At 31.8% G+C, this 23,208-nt stretch overlaps 1 protein-coding gene across 1 annotated transcript; it reads left to right on the top strand.

Annotated features, from left to right (window-relative positions):
* Positions 1 to 3,745: 3,745 nt before the first annotated feature.
* On the top strand, positions 3,746 to 6,158 carry LOC127702318 (cholecystokinin receptor-like). The gene has a single exon (XM_052206462.1). It carries the CDS (start codon positions 3,950 to 3,952, stop codon positions 5,138 to 5,140), a length of 1,191 nt encoding a protein of 396 aa, XP_052062422.1. The 5' UTR covers positions 3,746 to 3,949; the 3' UTR covers positions 5,141 to 6,158.
* Positions 6,159 to 23,208: the final 17,050 nt, after the last annotated feature.

Below are 23,208 nucleotides of genomic sequence, written 5' to 3'. Positions count from 1 at the left end.
CTTTGTTATATACCAAAGGTGACAATTCTGTGCCTTGAAGGAATCTACGAAGATTTTTGGGAAAATCTGTCCACTTCACAAAGACCTGGTGTGACGTTCCTATACCATATCTTCATTATCAATAATATAGTAAACCCTATAATTTACGCTTTTATGGATATAGAATTTCGCGACAATGCAGCAATTTTATTGAAACGCATGTTCAATTCGTCTGTAACATCAAATATGTAGATTCAAACTAAAATACGTTTGCTATGAATTGCTTTTTTCAATCAGACGGTTCAGAACGAGTTGTGGGGAACATAAAATTGAGAATGGAAATGGGGAATGTGTCAAAGAGACAACAACCCGACCATAGAACAGACAACAGCAGAAGGTCACCAACAGGTCTTCAATGCAGCGAGAAATTCCCGCACCCGGAGGCGTCCTTCAGCTGGCCCCTAAACAAATATATATTCTAGTTCAGTGATAATGAACGCCATACTAAACTCCAAATTGTACACAAGAAACTAAAATTAAAAATAATACAAGACTAACAAAGGCTAGAGGATCCTGACTTGGGACAGGCGCAAAAATGCGGCGGGGTTAAATATGTTTATGGATTCTTCAAAGTGGACAGAACAAAATATATTTTCAATTCATGAACTGGAATTTTTTAGTTCTCTATGTTCATTTAGTTTTTTTTTATTCAAAGCAAAATAATTGATTTCTAAATCAAAAATTAAACTTGTGATCCTTTGATTTTGTACAATAAAACTGTAGTGGTGAACTATGGTTTATTGAAATACTTTCTACCAAACTATGAAGAATTGACGTAAACGTAAAGCTCATTTAACACGAACGGTTAAGAGTATTATTAAATGTCTCCGTTGCATGGTTTTACATTAATATTATGAAAGGTAAAGCAAGCTAGATTAAACCTGAATCATGTTCAGTGTTCGTTTTAACAGAGTGTGGGAACAGAACTGTACCTTTCATTTATGTTTTTGGTCATGTGGGCGTTTATCAGTTTAACTTACTCCAATAGCAAGTTGCTGAATGTAACACTATTATTTGCAAACATATTACTAGGTTGCACTTCTGTAAATATAGACAATGCAATTCCCATAGGAACTCCTTTTACGAATAAAACTATGAACATGATGAAGTTTCGTAAAAAATTATATCCTAGAATGGAAAGTTCATATGCACTATTATTTTTTTCAAAGCTCAAAACATAGGGCTGTGCGGCATATTTTCAGCATTTATATGCCCCGAACTTCCAAGAGTTTAAACTTATACTAAAATTCTGTACTACCTCTCCCTCCGGTTTGGGTCTTCTTCAGAATTCAATTTAGCCGCTATCTATGTGTTTTTATACTGGGAACATTTCCAAGTCATGTTTCTATGAATTGAAACATAAAGATCATATCTGGGAACCAGTATGTAAACAAAACAAAATACCTATGAATATATTATATCTCCCCAAAAGAGGCTTGGTTTGTGAAACAGCTGTATTTACAAAGTGCAACCTACTATGTTAAGTTTCTACTTTAGGATCTTTTAACGCTAGCTTTCGAAATGTAAATATATATATAATGACACATGCATCTAAACGTTTTCCTTACAATGGTTGAGCTCCTAGTAAACTGATCAAAGGTGTCTGACAAAAGCGATAAAAACTGCACTCAATGTTTTGACAATTTTACCCTCATCTGATATAGAATCTTCCATTTTTGAAATTTCAATATTCATTGTTGTGTTTTAATCAAATCATCATATATGATGTAGGAAAATTTAATTGATTGTACCATCACTTGCGCAATTACTGAACAATCGCTTGACATAACTCATATAAGTTTTTTTGGCATAAATACTTTACTGACATACTCAAAATTGAGATAAAAATGCAGGTAAGTTTATACAAACAATTTCGACCGAAAGCAAAGATCGTAGGTGAACATATGTTTCAACAAGACTTAAATGCTACCACAAAGTTCATTCTAAGTTTTGGCTTACTATTACTAATTGACTAGAAAACTAATAAATTTCGTTTAACTTCTGCATCCAGTAAGATGTCACTACACATATTTCTGTACCTCTGATTTGTGCTCTTACAACGTTATGTAACTCGTTTTCCAAATATCAACATTGTCCCGACAGGTGACATTAGTTATACTTTACTTAAGTGCCTTACCTCCAAGTCATATGTATAATGCATTTTCTAATTCACGATTGCAATATCAATATAGAGATGTGGTATTCTTGTCAATGATACAGCTATTTGCCAACGTTCAAAGCACAAGTTAAGAATGTAAACTAATCAGGTCCCCGTACGACTTTCGACAATCAACAACCATGTATCCAACTTTATATATATTAATTGCCATTCTATTTTCTTTTTCAGATGTTTTATTCTGGCAAACTGGTAATAATTCAATTTGCATAACATTCCATCGCCAATTAAAAATATAACATACGTCCGATGATTGTGTGACTTGTAGAGTAATACCTGCTTACCCTTTAGGAGCACATGATGTCCCTTAAACTTGGTGGGGAGCGTGTTACTCGGTCCTAAGTTTGTTTTTGTCGTTTGCTTCTGATGTTGTCTGGTTTTTTTTTCGACTTATGATTTTGATATTAACATCGAATTGTCTCCCTCTTTTTTCCCCTATGTTTACCGAAAATATCAAATATGTTGCTAATGCGGGCGTCATTTATATGAGAAGGTTTGTTTTTACACGGATTTTAAATGTTTCTAAGATGTAAAAACTTTGTTGGTCTTCGGTGAGCGGCTCTCCTTTAAAGTCATTGTCTCCAGGTTGACAGTTATGGTTTGTTGAAACACTACCACAAAACGAGTGTGCTCATTGTTGAGGTGTAAGGTAACCTTTAGTTGTACACATCTTTGTCTTCTAGTCTATGGTGAACATTTGTCTCTTTGGAAATCATATATCTCTTTTTCTTATACTTTTTATTATGAATATGATTTCGTGTAGATTACGAAATCTTTCTAGGTTTTATTATTAAAGTTCAAGAATTGACCTTTCAATCTTTCTTTGTTTGACTTTATATCCTAAGGGATTAAGCTGCTGTTGTTCAAACATTGTGTCTACTCTCTTGCTTATTCGTGTTATTTTTTTTTGGGGGGGGGGGAGGAGGGTAATATCTATTTCTGCTTTGAAATTATATACTGGTTTGTTTGGCTATTGCACAAGGTCGTATCTTCCTGTACTGTTTATATTATGACTGTTACGCACTTTAACGTTGGTGATATAAGAAATGGGAAAAGGCGCAACTAAATTTCATCAATAAAGTATCAAAGCTAAAAACAGCAAACGGTAAATACTTTGAGACAGAAAATAATGACCCAATATTTCGACCCAAAGAGTTTTTGTCAAAAGTTGTTGAATAAAGATCAATACATTCTTATGTGTTCTGAACGTTTTCATATCTCTAGAAGTCTTTTAGTATTTAGTGTCGCTGAGTTGCTGTCTCAATTAAGTATACTTCATAACTCGTTTTATTCTTAGGTAAAGGTATTGTCCCTTTTTGCATTGTTGTTTGTGTACTTGTTCGTTCTATTAAATACAAAGGACTCGATTAAATTCAACTTTATTATTCATTACCATGATATTCATGTCAAAAGAATTGATTACAATATGTGTGAGTGGTTTTAAAACTCAAAGGTAGTTTTCGTATATAACAGGCGCTTCATTATCTGCTTCAAAATACTATTTAACAGTTTATTTTTAATCATAACGGTTCGCCTTTTATTCAAAATGATAATACCGGATACAGATATTTTGATAATGCATTTGTTTAAGAAAGGAAAAACGCTTCCTGGATATTGTATTACGAAAAAACAAACTTCAACTTTTGTTTACATAGAAACGAGGAAATAGTAAATACATTTCACGTATTGAATCAAGATTCCAAGTGTTCTTCAATTCAGGTAAAAGGAATAAATATGAATAATAACACTATTCTCAATAATATAACTTTATCAGAATGGAACGAGGAAATAACAAACAGTCTTATGCCGAACATTATCATACTTTCAGTTTACCTTGCGTTTGGTACATGTGGAAACGTCTTTGTGTTGTTGGTATATGCGTTTCAGATGAAAGAGCCATCCGACGAAAGATATTTCATACCAATATTAGCATTCTTTGATATGATAGCAATAATATATCTTGGAGTGCATTATATATTTCAGTGTTTCAATCAGACGACATTTTCAAACAACATTCTATGTAGGACACTCGTCTTTTTTGTTGCAAATACTACTTATAACTCGGTTTCCATATTATTTATTATTGCAGTTCAGAGATACAGGAAAGTATGTATGCCTCTGAAACTACCAATGTCGATTTCTGTGAAAAGAACTGCATTGTTTATCGCGATTATCATATCATTGCTTTTCGCCTTACCGTTATCATTTGTATATGGGACGATTCCATACCATAGCACTAACTATGGTATCTCGGGAATGAGATGTGGAAGATTGAAAGAAGAACATGCCTCTATCAAGATTATGTATTCGATTGTATCTAGTATCCTCGCGTTTGCCGTAGTTACATTACTTATCATCATTTACGGCAGAATTTTAAAGACGGTGTTTAGCAGCTTAAAAGTACAAAAGAACGACGCAAGTGGAGCTAAGAAAGAAATTGAAAAAACTGATGATGACAAAAATCTTCCTCATATTGAATGTAAAGATATGGAGATGATGACCTCATCAAATCAATCAATGATACCAGAAACTAAACCAGATTTTGTCGGACAGCAGGCCATTAAAAGTCGACCTGTAGCAAATAATATGGAATCAACTGCATCTAGAAAACGGAGAATAATCAATCGTCGAATAACCAATAAACTAACAGTTATGTTTTTTATTACAACTACAGTATTTGTACTTTGTTTTATACCAAAGGTGGCAATTATGGGTCTTGAAGGAATCGACGAAGATTTTTGGGAAAACCTGTCCACCTCGCAAAGACCTGGTGTGACGTTCATATACCATATCTTTATTATCAATAATATAGTTAACCCTATAATTTACGCTTTTATGGACATTGAGTTTCGCGATAATGCAGCAATTTTATTGAAACGCATGTTCATTAAGCCGTGTTTTTGCATTAGAAGAATTCGCGTGTAATATCAAATGTGTATATAAAACGTATAATACGTGTGTTACGGATTTGCTTTATTTCATTTAACCGTCTGCAAACGAATTATGGGGATTCTATAAAGTAGACCGAACAAGATGTATTTTCAATTATTAACTCGAATTTTGTAGTTCGTTTTGTTCGTTAAGTTCCTTGATTCAACTTAAAATCATAGATTTCAAAATTAAGATTAAACTTCTACTCGTTTCACTTCGTATAATAAAGCTGAAGTGGTGAACTTTAATTGTTTACTTACCACAGAAATATGAAAAATTGACATACGCGTAAAACTTATTAACCCAAATCCAGACGTATGCAGGACCAAAGTTAAATCTACATATCCCCGATGCTTTTTTTGCAATCGATGTTTTTTACATTTAATATTATGAATTTTTTTCTTGATTTAACAGTTTAATAGTTGATCCCTGAATCATATTTGAATATCCTAACCAAACGTGGGAACGGATTTTTACGTATCATAGATGTTTTGGTCATACGGCCGTTTGTCAATTTGACATACTCCAATAACAAGTTGTTGATTTAAACCTTCGATTAGGAAACATATTACTAAATTAAGTTTCTGCTTCAATGTATTTCAACGAAAACAATCTACATAAATATATATATATAGATATCAATGACACGAAATGACGTCATCCATATTAAGGGTTATAAAGCCTTTGCAACCGTTACTGATATCGAAATCATCACGGATGGCTGATACAGCACAATTGTCATTGATTGTAATACGCATACAAATTACTTGTATATACTGCTAAGTATATAATACAATATAGTAATATACGAACAGGATGTAACGTAATTCTAAAGACAAACATTTTTACTGAACAAATGGACTTCTTCAGTTTCAACGATTTTACCAAATTCAACACAATAGGTGTTTATGTGAAAAATTTATATGTTTTTTATATTTATATAGTTATATACTTTGATTTTAAAATTGTTTGTTCCTTGTGAAATATAAATTATAATGAATAAAAGTGAAAAACAATTTAGTCTTCTTTTGCTGTTTGTCTCTTATTAAGTATACTAGTCTAAGGTTAAATGTAAAATATCAATATGAGAAACAACATTCAAAATAGAGCAAGGAGTATACACAACGAAATGTGTAGAACAGAAATGTAAATAATAATAGAAAATTCAAAACTACAACACGACAGAACATACACAATCACGAACTACCCCACACACCCAAAGTGAGACCCGGTTCTCTAGAAGTGAAAGCATCGCCTTCAATTTACTTAATTTGTTTATGACCCACATTTTATCAAAATGTTCTGCCTTTGCAACAGAATAAACATAACAACAAAGAAAGTATCTATGGTAGTGCTTCAAACTACCTCCCTTACTACTATCAAAGAACTTGTTATTAACTTTTGTAATAAAGCTTATGAAAATAATGGTATCAATTATTTTTGGAGTGTTAAAAATTCTTTAGAGGTTTTAGATAAAATACATGCTTTTGATGGTCCTTTTAATTCTGTTGACAGTTGTGATTTTTCTACTCTCTATACTACACTTCCACACAATCTTATCAAGAAAAAGTTTTCATATTTAATTAAATGGTCTTTTGAAAAATCTCATCACAAATTTATTTGCTGTAACTCGTTTAAAGCCTTTTTCTGTAACGAAAAAGGAAAGTATACTAGATACACTTACTGGAAATGTGAAGATATGATTGAAGCTTTAAATTTTCTCCTGGACAACATATATGGACGTTTTGGCGATAAAGTGTATCGACAAGTAGTAGGTATTCCTATGGGCACTAACTGCGCCCCTTAAATAGCAGATATTCCTGTATTGCTATGAATCTCAGTTTATGACCAAACTCAGTAAAGACACGTCATTGTTATATTTGGTTGATACATTCAACAATACCTTCCGTTATCTAGATGATATTTTTTCGTTAAATAATCCAGAGTTCTATAAATATACTACCGAAATTTACCCAATAGAACTTACTTTAACTTAATCTAGCATAAACAGCAGTAGTTGTCCTTTTCTAGATTTGGATATTTCAATATCTAAAGGAAAACTCCATACGAAAATTTACGACAAAAGAGACGACTTTTCATTCCCTATTGTTAATTTTCCTTTTTTAGACGGCGATGTTCCTTTGGCTCCATCATACGGTGTTTATATATTCCAACTCGTTCGTTAGACACGTGTGTGAAGTTATGTCATAGATGTTAACGAACGTAATCAATGCATCACTGGTAAATTATTAAGTCAGGGATTTCGGTACCATAAATTACGTAAAACTTTAACTAAATTATTTCATAGATACAAAGATTTGATTAGTAAATTTGGCTGTACCTGTAGAAAACTGATTAAAAACGGTATTTCACATCCTAAATTTTACGGTAATATTGTACTTTAAGCGCGGAAATCACTATGTGATCCGTGTAAACTCATCGAATCTTTAAACAAACTTATTAGTAAAGGTTATCTTACCAATGTTGTAATTAGATCTTTGAATATAGTTTACATTGGCACTAATATCGATTTTGTCATCAGCAAATTAAAACATAACTAAATTTGTATTCTTTTCAAACGGGATGTATAAAGACACACCCACGTTTATTTTGATCTTTTATGAGATTAAACTCCTAACTATCTCACTGCCTGTCAATACATCTATTTTTGGCATTGCACAAGTCATGTCTTTTTTGACTGTCCATGACGTTAAAATACTAAATCCCTGGAATGTGTTTTAGTTGATTTTAGTTTCTGATGCATGATTTTTTATTATTAATTGGTTTTGGCTTTTAACTAGCTGTCTGTAACTGTGAGTATTCTCAAATCGTACTTTCTTGTTTATTTGATACTAATTGTAATGCTTGTTTTGTTATTTAATGTTATTCGGGTTATATCTGGTCTATATACCAGCTTTGATAAGTGTTTAGTATTACTATAAATTTTTACTTCGTACTTTGAACATCAAAATTATTTATTTTGTAAAAATATTTCCTTTCTCTATTTGAACTGTACACGTATATCTAACAACAAAATTAGTTTCATTTACCTATGTTTAAAGTAATTGCAGATGGCTGATATTTTTGTTCGAGCATATTGTTTTTCTTAATTGGTTTAACATTTCACAGCGGTATACCATGTTACTTTTATTATTCTTGCCTTAGTTTATTTATTTTGTGTACGTATTTACATTGTTTCATAGATCAAATGTATTTGTTCAGTGTATATTCACTGGTGTTAATATGTCCTTTCATTGAGTTAAGCCATTTCAGTTGATATTTTATAGTGTGTCTTTCTATACTGTGATGTTACACTATTGTTTCAGAAAAAGGGTGATGGTTTGGTACCATTAAAACGTTTAAACCCGCTACAATTATTTGCGCCTGTCCTAAGTCAGGAATCTAATGTTCAGTAGTTGTTGTTTGTTGATGTGGTTCATACGTGTTTCTCGTTTCTCGTTTTTTATTTAGATTATACCGTTGGTTTTCCCGTTTGAATGCTTTTAAACTAGTAATTTTTGGGGCCCTTTATATCTTGCTGTACGGTGTGAGCCAAGGCTCCGTGTTGAAAACCGTATTTTGACCTATAATGGTTTACTTTTATAAATTTTGACTTGGACGGAGAGTTGTCTCATTGGCACTCCTACCACATCTTCTTATTTCTAAGGACGGGATATCCCATTCCAAAAGTGGAATAGCAGTTTCATGGAGCTATAAACCTCATCATGTATTATCTCAACTTATCAACAAACCTTTTTGCCATTTTACAGATAGAGTTAAATATTTACTGATCGAAAGCAGGGTCAAATTGCACTTTTAAAAAAGTATTGGAATCTGAATAATATAATTATATCTGTTGATTAAAACAGTAAAACACAGCAGAAAATTATCAGAAAGAAATTTAAGGATGGTTTGTCAAGAATAATTAGGTCTACGAAACAAATCGAGATTATTAGATAGATATAAAAAGATGTGATATAAGTGCCAATGAGACAACTTTCCATCCAAGTGACACTTTGTAAAAGTAAACCATTATATGTCAAAGTACAGCCTTCTAAATAACAATGAATATTGGTGACTATTGTCCCTAGTAAATTTGTTATTGCACATAATTCTGCCAATGTATTTCACATTTAATGGATAAAATTAAATGTAGAAGCAAAGTTTAAGTGTTTGTACTAGAAATAAGAAATTTCATCAATTTAGACAAAATGCATTTTGACTTAGAAAATATGAGTTCAAATATGATATCCTGTACCTGTTCAACGTAAATTAGTTTTTTGTTGTTGTAAATACTATACTGAAATACGTTAAGTTGAGATAGCAAAGTCTAGTACGTTCATATCAACAACTTATACCGAAGTAGAAGGTAAAATAACAAAAATACCGAATTCCGAGGAGAATTCAATCGGAAAGTCCTTAATCAAATGGCAAAATCAAAAGCTCAAACACATCAAACGAATGGATAACATATAAATAAGGAGATGTGGTTTGCTTGCAAATGAGACAACTATCAGCCAAAGACAAAGGCACAAGAATGTAATCAAATATGACCAAACAATACAAATCGAGCATGTTTATTAATTGCCGTTCTATATTTGACTTCAGAATTTTTTCTGGTAAACTGGAGATAATTCAATTTGTATATTGTTCTATCACCCTTTAAAATGCATTATACGTCAGATACTTACTAACGATGTCTCATGTAGAGCAAGAACTGCTTACCATTTGGATGCACATGAGTTCCCTTGATTTATTTTTAGTGGGGAGTGCGATGCTCAGTCTTAAGGTTTCTGTAACATGTTTGGGTTGTTGTTTTTTTTTGCCGTGAAGTTGTCTGTTTTCTTCGACTTATGATTTTGATAATTTGATTGTTCACTTGGAATATTGTCCCTTTTTACATTAAGTTTACCGACAGTTTAAATAATGATGCTTATCTTGACGTCATTAATATGATTAAGCTTATTTAAATAGTAATCCTAACTGTACAAAATCTTTGGACGTCTTGCATAAGCTTCTTTCATCTGTATCAAGATATTCCCGTTGACAGTTATGATGTATCTGCTCTGTTTCAAACACTATCATAGTATCTTGTCAAACGCCGAGATTTTCCAATTCAATGAAATTGCCTTACAATAAATCTAGGTGTAGCTATAATTAATGTGGTTACCATTCCGTTATCAATGATTAAACTTGCTGAGAAATTGTTCAAGCAATTTCTATCTTACTTATGATAATATTGTTTGTTGCTTTTCTTTTGTTTTACCACAAATATAAGTTTTAGTGTGTTATATTGTAATGCTACATTTTAAACAAATTTTATTTGTTATTACATATAACAAAAAGGATCAGACACAAGTTATCATAAATTAGATAGTCAAATCCTAAATATAATAAGTTATAATATATAAATATAAAGACATGCAACAACAACATTAGATAATTATAGATTTGTACAATAGTTATAAAAAAAGAAGAAAGTTCACGATTTCCCAAAAAGATAAACAACAGTCGTACGTCAAAAAGCTTATTCATCGACATACTTAACTATATCAGTTAAAAAAAAATCTTTCTAAAGATCAAAACTTTCACTTTTTCGAATAAAATGCAAGACTTTTTTAATTAAAGATGTATTTTGACTGAGAGTTAAATTTTTGTTTCCATTTAGTAAAGTACCAAGATCTAAAGACGGGACAAAAAGTAGTTTATCTAAAAGGTGAATTCTGATTTGTGCATAAAACGGACATTAAAAAAAAATGAAATCTGTCTTCAGTCAGACTGCCGCACCGACAGCTTTGATAGTTAATTATATTGAATCTAAAAAGGTCAGAATTTAGAGTTGAACATGCATGTCTAAGCCTTGTTAATATAATGTTTACCTTACGTTCTCCAACATAATAGTATTTTGGGGCTTTAGATTGATGTGATATCTTTCGTAGAGAATACTTAAATTTGGAGATTGAATCTACATTTCTAATTGCGCTATCGATTTTAGGAAGTACACCACTAATTCATGGACCCATTGCTTTCTATGTTAAATTCCTCAATTTCAAGCAGGCACAGCTCTTTTATTTTAAGTTCAAATGAAGTGACAATCATTGCATGTCAAAGCAACACTTTATGGTGTCTTGTACTGAAAAAATCAACATATCTTTAATGGCATATAAGAAACAACTGGTTCCCGGAACTTCAGATGTACCAAAACAGGTACTTCAGATCTGACAAACAGTCAAAATGTACCCTCTTTTTAAAATTTGGTGCAGTTTTTTTAAATATTCAGCTTTATAAATCAAAAAGTGTTCTACAATGATCACCAGTCATTCAGCTTTCTTTTGATACCAAAACTAGCTAAACGTTCTACATATTTTGAAAGTTACACTCATGCGTAGGAACTATTTTGTGTTAAATATGTACTACTTTCTGGTATGTGCTTTCTGGCCGGGCCCGAATTAGTGGTGTTACACCTTTTTTCCATTCTCTTATAGTTTTGGGAAAATATGATATTTTTTTTTATAGTTCTAATCTACAAAAAGGTACTATGAGGTTAGTTTCGAAGATTTTATCAAGAAATAGTTGATACAGGAGGTGGTATTAGTGTTCGTAAATAATGAGGTGCTTGTTCATTATAAATATTATAGAATAACTGGAGTTTCTTCGGTTTCTTCTATCAGACAAAGGTTCCCAACCCGTTTCAGAATATAAAATTTCACTGTTGCAATAATAAGGTAGGCCTGTAAAAATTCTTCCAGCTTTACGCTAAAGTTTTTCCAACAGTTCAGTATTACCACAATTATCCCATACTTCGCAACCATACTCAAATAATGGTCTTATATAAGTTAAATAGAGTTTTTCTAAATTTGAACGATTGAGCTTATATTTTAATTTTCTTAGTACGCCTAGATGTTTTGATATGTTTTTAGAAGTTTTTAGAACATGATCGTTCCATTTACAATCTTCACTTAAAGTTATGCCCAAGTGTTTGTGATTAGATACTATCGGAATTTCGTGATTGTTTAATCGAAATGAAAGGTCATCTGGTCGTTGTTTGTTTGTGAAATATAAAATGTCTGTTCTTTTTTGGATTAAAAGAAATTAACCAGGTTTTTGACCAGTTATTTAGTTGAGTTAAATCATTTCAAATATGTTCTTGTATTTAGGCTGGATTTCTACTAGAATAACCATAGGAGGTATCATCCGCAAATAATCTACAGAGCGACGTTAAATTTACGCTAATATCATTTATGTATATCAAAAATAAAAGAGGCCCTAAAACTGAACCCTGGGGAACCCCTGCAGACACTTTACCCACAGAAGACGCACTGTTTTTATTGACAACCTTCTGCTCTCCATTTTCTAGATAGCTGGAGAACCATTTTAATAAATTACCAGATATTCCATAGGCTTTTAATTTGAGAAGCAGGCCCTTATGCCATACTGAATCAAATGCTTTTGAAAAATCGACAAAAACAAAGCAAGTATCTTCCTTATTTTCAAGTGCATTTAAAATCGAATTATAAATTTCCTAGAGTTGATGTGTAGTTGAAAATTTTGACAAAAATCCAGACTGGTAAAGGCCATGTTCAACCATAAAATTATAAACCCGTTTATAAACAACCCTTTCCATGACTTTACCTACACAACTGATAAGTGAAATCGGACGATAGTTAGAGGGAATTGAAGGATCTTCATTTTTAAAGATTGGAATAACATTAGCCAGTTTCTATTGAGTAGGATAAGTGCTTGTATGTAATGAAAAATTAAAAATAATACATGAAGGCACTGCTATTTCTTCATTACAGTTGATCAGTAGCTTGTGACTAATCAAATCAGGTCCAGTCGCTTTCTTCGGATTTAAGATTGTCAGGATATTTAAAATTTCGTTTGCGTTTATTTCAATATCATTAAGTGTTTTATATGTTTTTGTTGGGAAGTCTGGGAGTTGAGCATGCTCATCGTTTAGGTGAGAAACAGAACAAAAATAGTTATTCAGCATTTCGCATTTATCAAGGTTGTCATATATTATTTCATCAATAATACCTTCTTGATTATATTTTTTCAGAGGCGGTATATCAGTTGACCCTTTATTATTTTTTATGAGCATTCTCATAATTTTCCAGTACATTTTTGGATCTGCAGAGTTTTCGATGATTATATCGTTTAAATTATTTTCAAATTGCTCCTTAGCAAATTTCTTCATATTATTAGTTGTATTACGTTGATTTCGGAATTTCAAGATATCGATGTCTCTCTTTGTTTTTAGAGCTTTCTTTCGAAATCTGTTTCTTAATCTGATATGTTTTCTAATTTCATTTGTAAACCATGGTCTACCATTTGTTCGAACAGTAATATCTGTTGGGGTGGAGCATTCCAAAAGTGAAACAGTTATATCGTGATCACTTATATTTCTAGGTACTTGATAAACGTCTGAAAAAATAATTTCCATGGTATTGCTTATTAAAGAAGAGGGACGAAAGATACCAGAGGGACAGTCAAACTCATAGATCGAAAATAAACTGACAACGCCATGGCCAAAAAAAAAGACAAACAGACAAATAATAGTACAGATGACACAACATAGAAAACTAAAGACTAAGCAACACGAACCCCACCAAAAACTGGGGGTGATCTCAGGTGCTCCGGAAGGGTGAGCAGATCCTGCTCCACATGTGGCACCCGTCGTGTTGCTTATGTTATTACAAATCCGGTAAATAGTCTAATTCGGTAAGTCACATTCGTGAAAAGGGAAGGGTATTGTAGTTACGACATAAGGAACATATCCGATATCATCTGTGAAACGGTAATTTCATAACGGTCAACCAACTCGTGATGGCGTCCGTAAAATTTACGAAGGGATGATTTCAACTTCACCATTTGGAACTCTTGGCTTAATAGCTTCCTAAAATAGGATCAAGCTCAGAATGTCCTTGGTTGTTACTTCGCGTTGGCTTTTCAATGACATTTGTAAGATTGAATAAGTTCATAGTTTGAATTAACCTATTGTTGTTATTATTCAATAGGTCACAGTTCAAATCACCACAAATTACAACGTTTTCATTTATTTCATATGCTCATGAGATAGCATTATTTAGACGATCCCAATACTCAATTCTTGTCCATTCGGGTCTATATGTGCAGCACAAAAGAAACGTTTTACCTTTATAACTAATTTTGGCCCATAATATTTCGTCGATGTTATTTTCAAGATCATTTCTTCTTGTGCATATTGTATCAGTTTTTGAATAAATCAAAATCCCCCCTCCAAAATTAGATCGATCCTTCCTTAACGGCGAGTGAAATGTTGACAATTGAATATTTTTACTTTCTACAGAGTCATCTAAATGCGATTCGTTTACTGCGAAAATATCAAAATCTTCTGAAAAGTTTTCTAGGAATTCTATTTTGGTTCTTATACTACGAATATTTAAGTTGGCAATCAAAATACAATTTTTATTCATATTATCAGTGTGATTTGGGATTAAAAGTGTACTCGACTCGTTTTCTCTGACTGGACCGAGTCCGAGTTACATTCAATCAGCAAAAAATATATAACAATCAATACCAAAGCAATATTTTACTTCGGGTCTGAACTTTGAAGCAGTGCTAAGATCACCGTCAATATAGAAGTACAAAGCCATACATAAATAATATCTGTATAACTGTCGTAGTCATCTTTCAAGTTGAAAAGGTAAGTATGTTTACCTTTAGAAGTCTTAGTATAAAATGTACCGATTGCTGCTTGCCATGCAATTAGTTCACATCCCATTATGTTATTTTGTTCATACAAGTAAATAAATTGGCAGCAGCAATCTAGTTTTTTCTTGACCTTTTGAAAATTTTTATCAAAATTTAAAACCGATAAAGCATGTTTTGTGACGAGGACTGTTTAGTGTAAATTCGGAATGAAATAAAAACAACAAAAACATAAGGTATGTATATACAAATTCAAGACTCACAGCAAATACGTTCATGTCAGTAAGACATTGACATTTCTTGACAGAGAGGGGAAAAAAGGAAAAGGAAAACAAGCAAACAAAACAAGCAAAAAACTCCGTATATTAAAATAAACAGTTCAGAAGAATATACCCATATTTGCTTATTATTGTGTGTAAAAATAGAAGCTAATATTGCGAAACAAAAACATTGAAAAAAGTACATTTTTATATGTATATATATTTATTATTATTATTACTTGTTTTTAATCATTAAATTAGTAACAGACACCAAAATATTTATTCGTCAATATACTGAGTGACCTAGTCACTAATTGATAAATCTTTAGTTATCGGTGTGCTCGACATGATTGATAAAGGTAAACTATTAAAATGTTACGGTCAAAAGGTAGAACTTTATTGATTTTGTAAATGAATAATGATGTGTTTGAATCAGAAAATGAAATAAACTGGAAAGAAAACAAAAATGATAAGTATAATATACAATTATTTTACATAGCCCAATTATAACAAATAACTGTTTTGGTGTGTAAATCTTAAACAGATTTCAGTTGTTGGATTTTTCCTAATATATAGTTGCGTATTTGCATAAGTTATAAAATTTGTACCAAACATGGTTAGTTAAATATATCAGAGGCAAGAAAGATATATGTATTTAGGTATATTGTTAATGAATATTAAGTTCAATAATTTGTCTATCAGTTCTGGACTTTTTAACTGTCACTATTATTTGGATTTTCATCAAGTCTCTCATCATCTGAAAAGTAGACTGGGAGCTCATAAATATCGTCCATTGATGTAATAAGAATCTTGTTTCCTGTTTCACATACTTTTAGAAAAATTCTGCCATCAAGGGTCCAGTAAGACATAATTCTCATGTCTTCTTTAAGTTCTGATAGTTTTTTTATGATGCCTATTCGATACTGTGTAAGATTTTCAGTTATGAATATATTGTTCTTATTACCTTTTAGTTTTTTCCTGATTGCTGTACACACTATGTCTTATTCTGTAGGACAGAAACCTAACAATTACCTGGAATTTGCCAAATTTACCCTGTGCAATTTGATAGACTTCTTTCACTTCACCTATAGTATGAGATCTTCCTATATCTTACATGTTGAGTTTTAAACCAAGAGTACTGTTGCAGATATTCACAATAACATTATCTGTATCAACTAGCCTTTTCAGTGTACCATCAGACTTGAGAGGGATAGGAACATTATGGAACCTCAGAGATGTCCTTCTAGAGGATTGTTCTTGTTCTTCAATTCTTTTTTCTAATGTGTTCACCCGATCTTCAAGTTTACCTAGTTTACACCCTTGATCCTTGTTTGTTTTATTTTGTTCTTCAAAGTTACGGTTAGATTGTTCAATAACTTTTGCTGTTGTTCTATAATACTTTTTTGAGCCTCAATAGTATCATGTAGCTTCTTGGTCACTTCAGACAACATGTCTCTAATCATTTCTTTGATTGTTGGTAACAAACTTTTTTCCATAGCATCATATAATTTTGGAGCTATGGATTCCACGACACTCTCAGAGGTAAAGATAGAGACTACTAAGTCCGAAATGTCAGATAGTCAATGCGAGTCTCCTTCTTCTGCCAATGGAGAGGGGATGCATTGCTCTGTGATACTGATGGAGAAACAGTTCTAAATTTTGCTTGTTTTTCTGTTTGCAATATATTACCAGGATTTGATTTGGGCTAAACGGTTCCTCGCGTTTTTTTATGAATTTGGAGTTATTAATGTGATTAAATCATGAGTTGTTTTGTCGGCCATCTTTTGTTTACATATTCCGGAGTCCAAAAAAACTTTTTTAAAAAAAGTATGTTTTATTCTTACATGTACATGTACAATACCAATTTAGTAACACTTTTTGTTTCTTGTACTTCTAAACATATAATGTGACAGTCACTTTTGATTTTCATAAAGAATTCAACACCACAAATGGAGTTTTTCTAAGAGACGACTACAAACACATTCAGTCAGTTGCGCATGTCTCCTACGTTTACATACAAAAATTAAAACAACACTTTATAAATGTCATGCGTCCAAATTGCTTGTTATGATTTACCTTCATCATGAAAAGCTCAAAAGCCGAATATTTGAAAGCCAAGGAGGTATAAGAACCGAAACAGTTGAATAGCTATATGACCGGAAATATACATAAAAAAATAAATTGCCAAATCCATGTAAGGTCAACTTTGTTTTACCCTGCCAAATTCTTTATTTAAATGTCTACAGCCATGAATCTGCATCTCATTGTTTTCCTTTTGTTGCTAATTGTTTTAATCGCTTTTCGTTTATTATTTTAGCATAAATCCGGTCTTTTCCTTTTTGTTTCAAATCTTGTCTGTTTATTGCCTTTAGTATCTTACATTTTAAACATTGTATCGATTTATGAGTTTCGAACAGCGGTATACTACTGTTGCCTTTATTTATTTGAGGTTGACATTAATGTTCTTTGAAGGAATCTACGAAGATTTTTGGGAAAAACTATCAGCTTCGCAAAGACCTGGTATGACCTTCCTATACCATATCTTCATTCTCCATAATAAAGTTAACCCTGCAGTTTACGCTTTTTTTACATCGAGTTTCGCCAAGCTGCAGCATTATTATTGAAACGTCTGTTCATTAGGCCGTGTATTTGCAGTAGAGGAATTCAACTGTGATATCAAATGTGTCAAATATGTAAATAGCAATTGTATCATCAATTCAGGACTCCCACACGATTTGATTCAACGTACAATATTGGTGTAAAAAAAGTAAATGCTCTAGTGATATAAAAAGCTTCAGTGGTGAACTGTCGTTGGTAACTTACCAGAGAGAGAGATGAAAATTTGGAATAATAGTAAAACAAATACGAACGTATGGATGGTTAAGGGTAAATCTGACTCAGACTTAAGGTATTTTTACACCTTAATAGAAAGAAAAGTAAGATTTCCTAAATGGGAGTTTGTCACTTGGACTTCCTCCAATAATAAGTTGTTGTATGTAGAGCTTTGATTTGTTAATCTATTACTATATTCAGATTAACATAGATATCATGAAATATCAAGTAAGCTGTATTCAACACAGTTCATCCATGAAACATATCACATGTCCATTATAACACAGTGTTGATACGTAAAGGATTTTACAGTCAATTTAATTTTCCAGTATTTTACAAATGATTTTATTAAAATTCTCTCGGGTAAAATGAATATCATAACCTCTATGGAAATTTATTTATGCATGTAGAATTTTCATTATTCATTTCATTTATATGTACAATAAGCATGATAAGTCATCTTGATTTATTTCTTTTGCATTTCTTGAAGCAGACACTTAATATATTAATATATTTTAAATCAAAGCTTTACTTTTAGCAACTTGTTATTGAAGGAAGTGCAGTTGCGCCGAATGATAAACCCCCAATTAACAAAAATATAATTAAACCGTATAGTTCCGTTTCTCCACTGTTAATAAGGAGAGGTCATAATGTTTGTATATAGCTACATTAATATTTGCTGAATAGTTTCAAAAATAAAATAGTTATTATTTAATTTAATTTTATCAGAAGAAATTGGATATTTGAAATGCCCTGAGAGAAAAATTACCTCCAACTATTAGTCTTAAATAGCACAAAATTAAATTGACCTATGCCTTCGTGCCAAGAAACGAGGCGGACTCTTAACAAACCAATGTGTTGAGCTTACTACTAATGGCTACCTAATTTACACATTGAAAGGACAATTTTAATCCCATATCCTTTGATCCTCTCCTGAGTAGAACAGGAAACCACTTTGGCAGTTGCATTGTGTCTTGGGTATGAATAAAAAGAAATGTCAAATAAATGTCGATGGGACAAAACACAAACAACATAACAAACCAAGAATAGATATTGAATGCAGACATGTCCTTATATGATGCAAAAGCGTCCGTTCGTCTAGCCTTGATATTCTTCACTTCTAAAGAAGTTGTGAATCAATATAGCCTATCTAAGAACATGTAGGATCTAGTCAAATTTTAATATTTAACCAAGGTTCCGTCACATAATAACACTTCGGTCATACTTCGGTCATACTTTTATGCCATTTTGACCATATAACTATACATATGTTAAGGTATTTATACATCCTTGGGTTTTTTGATATTTTGGGTGTGACTGATCCTGATGAAGGTAAAACCAGAAAAGCGCTTCGTATTTTACTTAACATTGGAACATATATGCTGTACCAATTTTGATAAGGTCGTTAGTCTCAATTGAATTGTTTCATATTTTTCATGTCGGGACCCTTCATAGCCGACTATACAGTATGGTTTTTTTTATTGTTGAAGGCCGAACGGTTTATTATCTTTTCCATTTTTTATCTAAACTACCACTAGGTCGATACCACTGATGGTAATATAAATATCAGGTTCCCACGGGATTTTTGTTTTCTCTCTCGATGATACTGTTTTTGTTCAAACGTTTTTTTGCCTGTTCCTGTTAAATGCATAGCTTTTTGCTGATATATAGTTTTAGGACTAAATAAGAGGCCGCAGTAGTATATCAATGTGCCAATTTCATAAATCCATTAAGAAAATACAAATCAAGGCCAAGGTGAAAAAACAAAAACTGTGGGAAACGCATACACTCCAAAAGGATTGAGATAGCAATCATCTCTTGCTATGCATGCATCACCCGCCATACCAATCCTCACTCAGCTTTACTGTCAAACAAAAAAAAATTGTTCTGATTTACTTCTTTCAAATTGTGTACTAGTTTGTTATAGTCATCCCACAAGATCGTGTATTTGTGTACTGTTTATAATATAGATGTTACCTATTTTGACGTTAGAGTTACAACTATTAAGAAATAGTAAAAAGATCAACTAAATAAAAAAAAAGAAAAATACTTAAAAACTAAATAACACAAATTAATAAATGCTTATAGGGTGAAAATGGTGACGCAATCTTTCAACCTCAAGGGCTTTTGTCAAAGGTTGTTGAAAAAAAATAAAAACGTCCATATCAAGCTATGATGTCCTTTTGTGGTCTGAACGATTTCTGATCTTTAGATGCTTTTTTGTTGTTTTAATTGTCGCTTCGTTGTTGTCTCATTTAAGAATACCCCATATCTCATTTTAATCATAGAAAAAGGTATAAATGTGTGTTTGTCCTGTTGTTTGTGGCGATATACGCTCTTAATAAGAAGTACTCAATCATATTCAACCGTATGATTCACTACCATGATATGCAAGTCAATATCTTCGAATACAATATGTTGATGTGTTGGTGTGTGGTTGTGGATGTAGTTTTTTATACTCAAATAAGGTTTCCATATATCACTGGTGCCTCATCTAGTTCTTAACTTTTTCAGTTTCATAATGTCATTCAACTATTTATTTCTATTCTTTGATTATAATAGTTCACCTGTATGTAGAAAATAAAAACACAAGGACATCTTTTCATATTGCATGTTTAAATGACGAAAAATATCTTCCCGAATATTGCGGTATGAATAAAACTGTTTCCATTGATTTCATGGAAATGGGAAATAGTTAATACATTAAATTTTCGTTATAATTTTTGTTATTTCAAGTGTTTGGATGTTAGGCAAAAGAGATATATATGAATTTTAACACTAAAGAACGATCGAAATCAAAAACAGCCTTATGCCAAACATAATCATACTTTCCGTTTATCTCATTCTTGGCATATATGGAAACGTCTTCTTTGTTATACATGATGGCGACAACACATTTATTTCAGTGTTTCGTATGTTTAGTAATTGTCCTTAAATCTTTCATTTTACTAAATAAACTTATTTATGATGGAGTACACTGTTGCTGTTCAAACATTGTGTCTGGTTTTTTAAGGAAAAGTATATATATTTGCAGATTTACAGTGTGAGATTTGAACTTATGTACTAGTTTGTTCTATCAAAAATAAGGACATGGTCAAAGAAATAACTACTGAATATTAACGAAAAACTTAAAAAATAAGAAATACAAAACAATAAAAGCTTTTATCAAGAAAATGGTGACCACATATTTCGACATAAAAGGTTTTGTAAAGGGATGCGAAAAACACAGCAAAACGTCCAGATCAATGCAAGTTAGGACGTTCTTTTGTGGTCTAAACGTTTTCTGACCTCTAGATGTCTGTTGGTTTTTAGTATTGTTGAGTTGCTGTTTCATTGAAATATTCACACATTCACTTTTTATCCATAAGCTGATATCTTGTCACTTTATGTGTATGTGTTCGCTCTATTGAATTCAAAGGGCTCATCAAATGCAACCGTATGATTCATTATCATTATGTGCTTTATTTAAATCAAGGGAGGTGGTTTCCAAATATTAAAGGCGCATGGACTATAGTTATTGATTGTGTTAATTATGTTTCATAATGGTATATTGGATTTTATTTAAGTTCTTTTATTGAAATAGTTCACCTGTCTGTAAAAAATAATTATATAATAAGGACATTTTGATAGATTGCCTTTTTTTAAGAAGGAAAACACATCCGGATTTGAAAAAAAAAACGTTACTCGTCTTTTTTATAAATAAGGAAATAATGACTACAATAAATGCCTTTCTTTGTTTTATTTTTAAAGTGCTTGGAGTGTCAAGTAGAAGCTAAGGGACGAATATGAATATTATCGCTAATCGCAATAATATTACTTTATCTGAATGGAACGACGAAATAACAAACAGCCTTATGCCAAACATTGTCATACTTTCCGTTTATCTTACTCTTGGTATATTCGGAAACGTCTTTGTGTTGTTGGTTGATGCGTTTCAGATGAAAAAACCATTAGATGAAAGATATTTCATACCTGTTTTAGCATTCTTTGACATGATAGCAACAATATATGTTGGAATGCAATATACATTTCAGTGTTTCAATCAGAAGACGTTTTCAAGCATCATTCTATGTAAGACACTCTTGTCTTTTGTTGGAAATACTACTAATAACTCGATTTTTATATTATTTATCATTGCTATTCAGAGATACATGAAAGTATGCATGCCTCATAAACAACCCATGTGGATATCGATGAAAAAACTGCATTGTTGCTGGCAATTATCATTTCATTGCTGCTCGCTTAACCGTTACCGTTTGTGTATGGTGCCATTCCATACCATGGCACTAAGTATGGTATCCTGGGCATGAGATGTGGAAAATTGAAAAAAGGCCATGTTTTCATGAGGACTTTATACTCGATTGGAGCTGGAATTGTCGTCTTTTTCATAATAATATCACTAATCATCATTTTTGGCAAAATTCTTAAAAAGGCGTTTCGTAGCTTGAAAGTACAGAAAAATGTGGAGAGTTGTCTCATTGGCAATTCTACCACATCTTCTTTATATATATATATGCATTCGTGACAAAAAAAAATGTAAAGAAAGGAAAGTAGTACAACTAAAAACAACAATGAATATTGAGTATTGTCCTGAGAAAATTTTTATTGCACGAGCTTGCGGAGAATTAGAATGGTTAAATGTCTGATTCATTTTTTCAATGTGCATATATTTGGCGGATAAAATGAATTTCATTAGTAAAGATTAATTATTTGTAAAAATATCATCAATATATATAGAAAAAAATTCATCTTGACAAGTTTGATATCCTGTACGTGTTTAACGGTAATACGTTTTTTACGTAAATACTATTGTACTATACTGAAATTCGCAAAATGGAGATGCGTTCATACCAACAATTTCTACCGAAGAAATGATCTTAGATGAACACAAGTTTAAAAAAAAGACAGAACTGCTACCACAATGTGCCTCCTAATTTACCAGATAATTTACAAATTTCATTTTGCATCTGCATCCAGTACATGGTCAACAACACATATTTCAGTTCGTATAATTTGTGATCTTACGGCCGTTAAGAAACACTATTCTAAATATTAACATTGTCCGGACAAGCGACATTAGTTAAACTTTACTTAATCATGTTAATGTATCATCCATTTGTAATTGGCGATTGAAATAAAAATAAGGAAATGTGATATGCTTGCCACTGAGACGACTATCAAAGTACAAGAATGTTAACAATTACAGGTCACCGTACTGCCATCAACAATAAGCAACCAATACAAATCAATCTTATTTATTGTTGCCTCTCAGACTTCTTT

This window comes from Mytilus californianus, unplaced genomic scaffold, assembly GCF_021869535.1.
Source record: "Mytilus californianus isolate M0D057914Y unplaced genomic scaffold, xbMytCali1.0.p SCAF_5, whole genome shotgun sequence".
In the NCBI taxonomy this organism is placed as follows: domain Eukaryota; kingdom Metazoa; phylum Mollusca; class Bivalvia; order Mytilida; family Mytilidae; genus Mytilus; species Mytilus californianus.
This window is presented reverse-complemented; position numbering and strand designations above follow the sequence as displayed.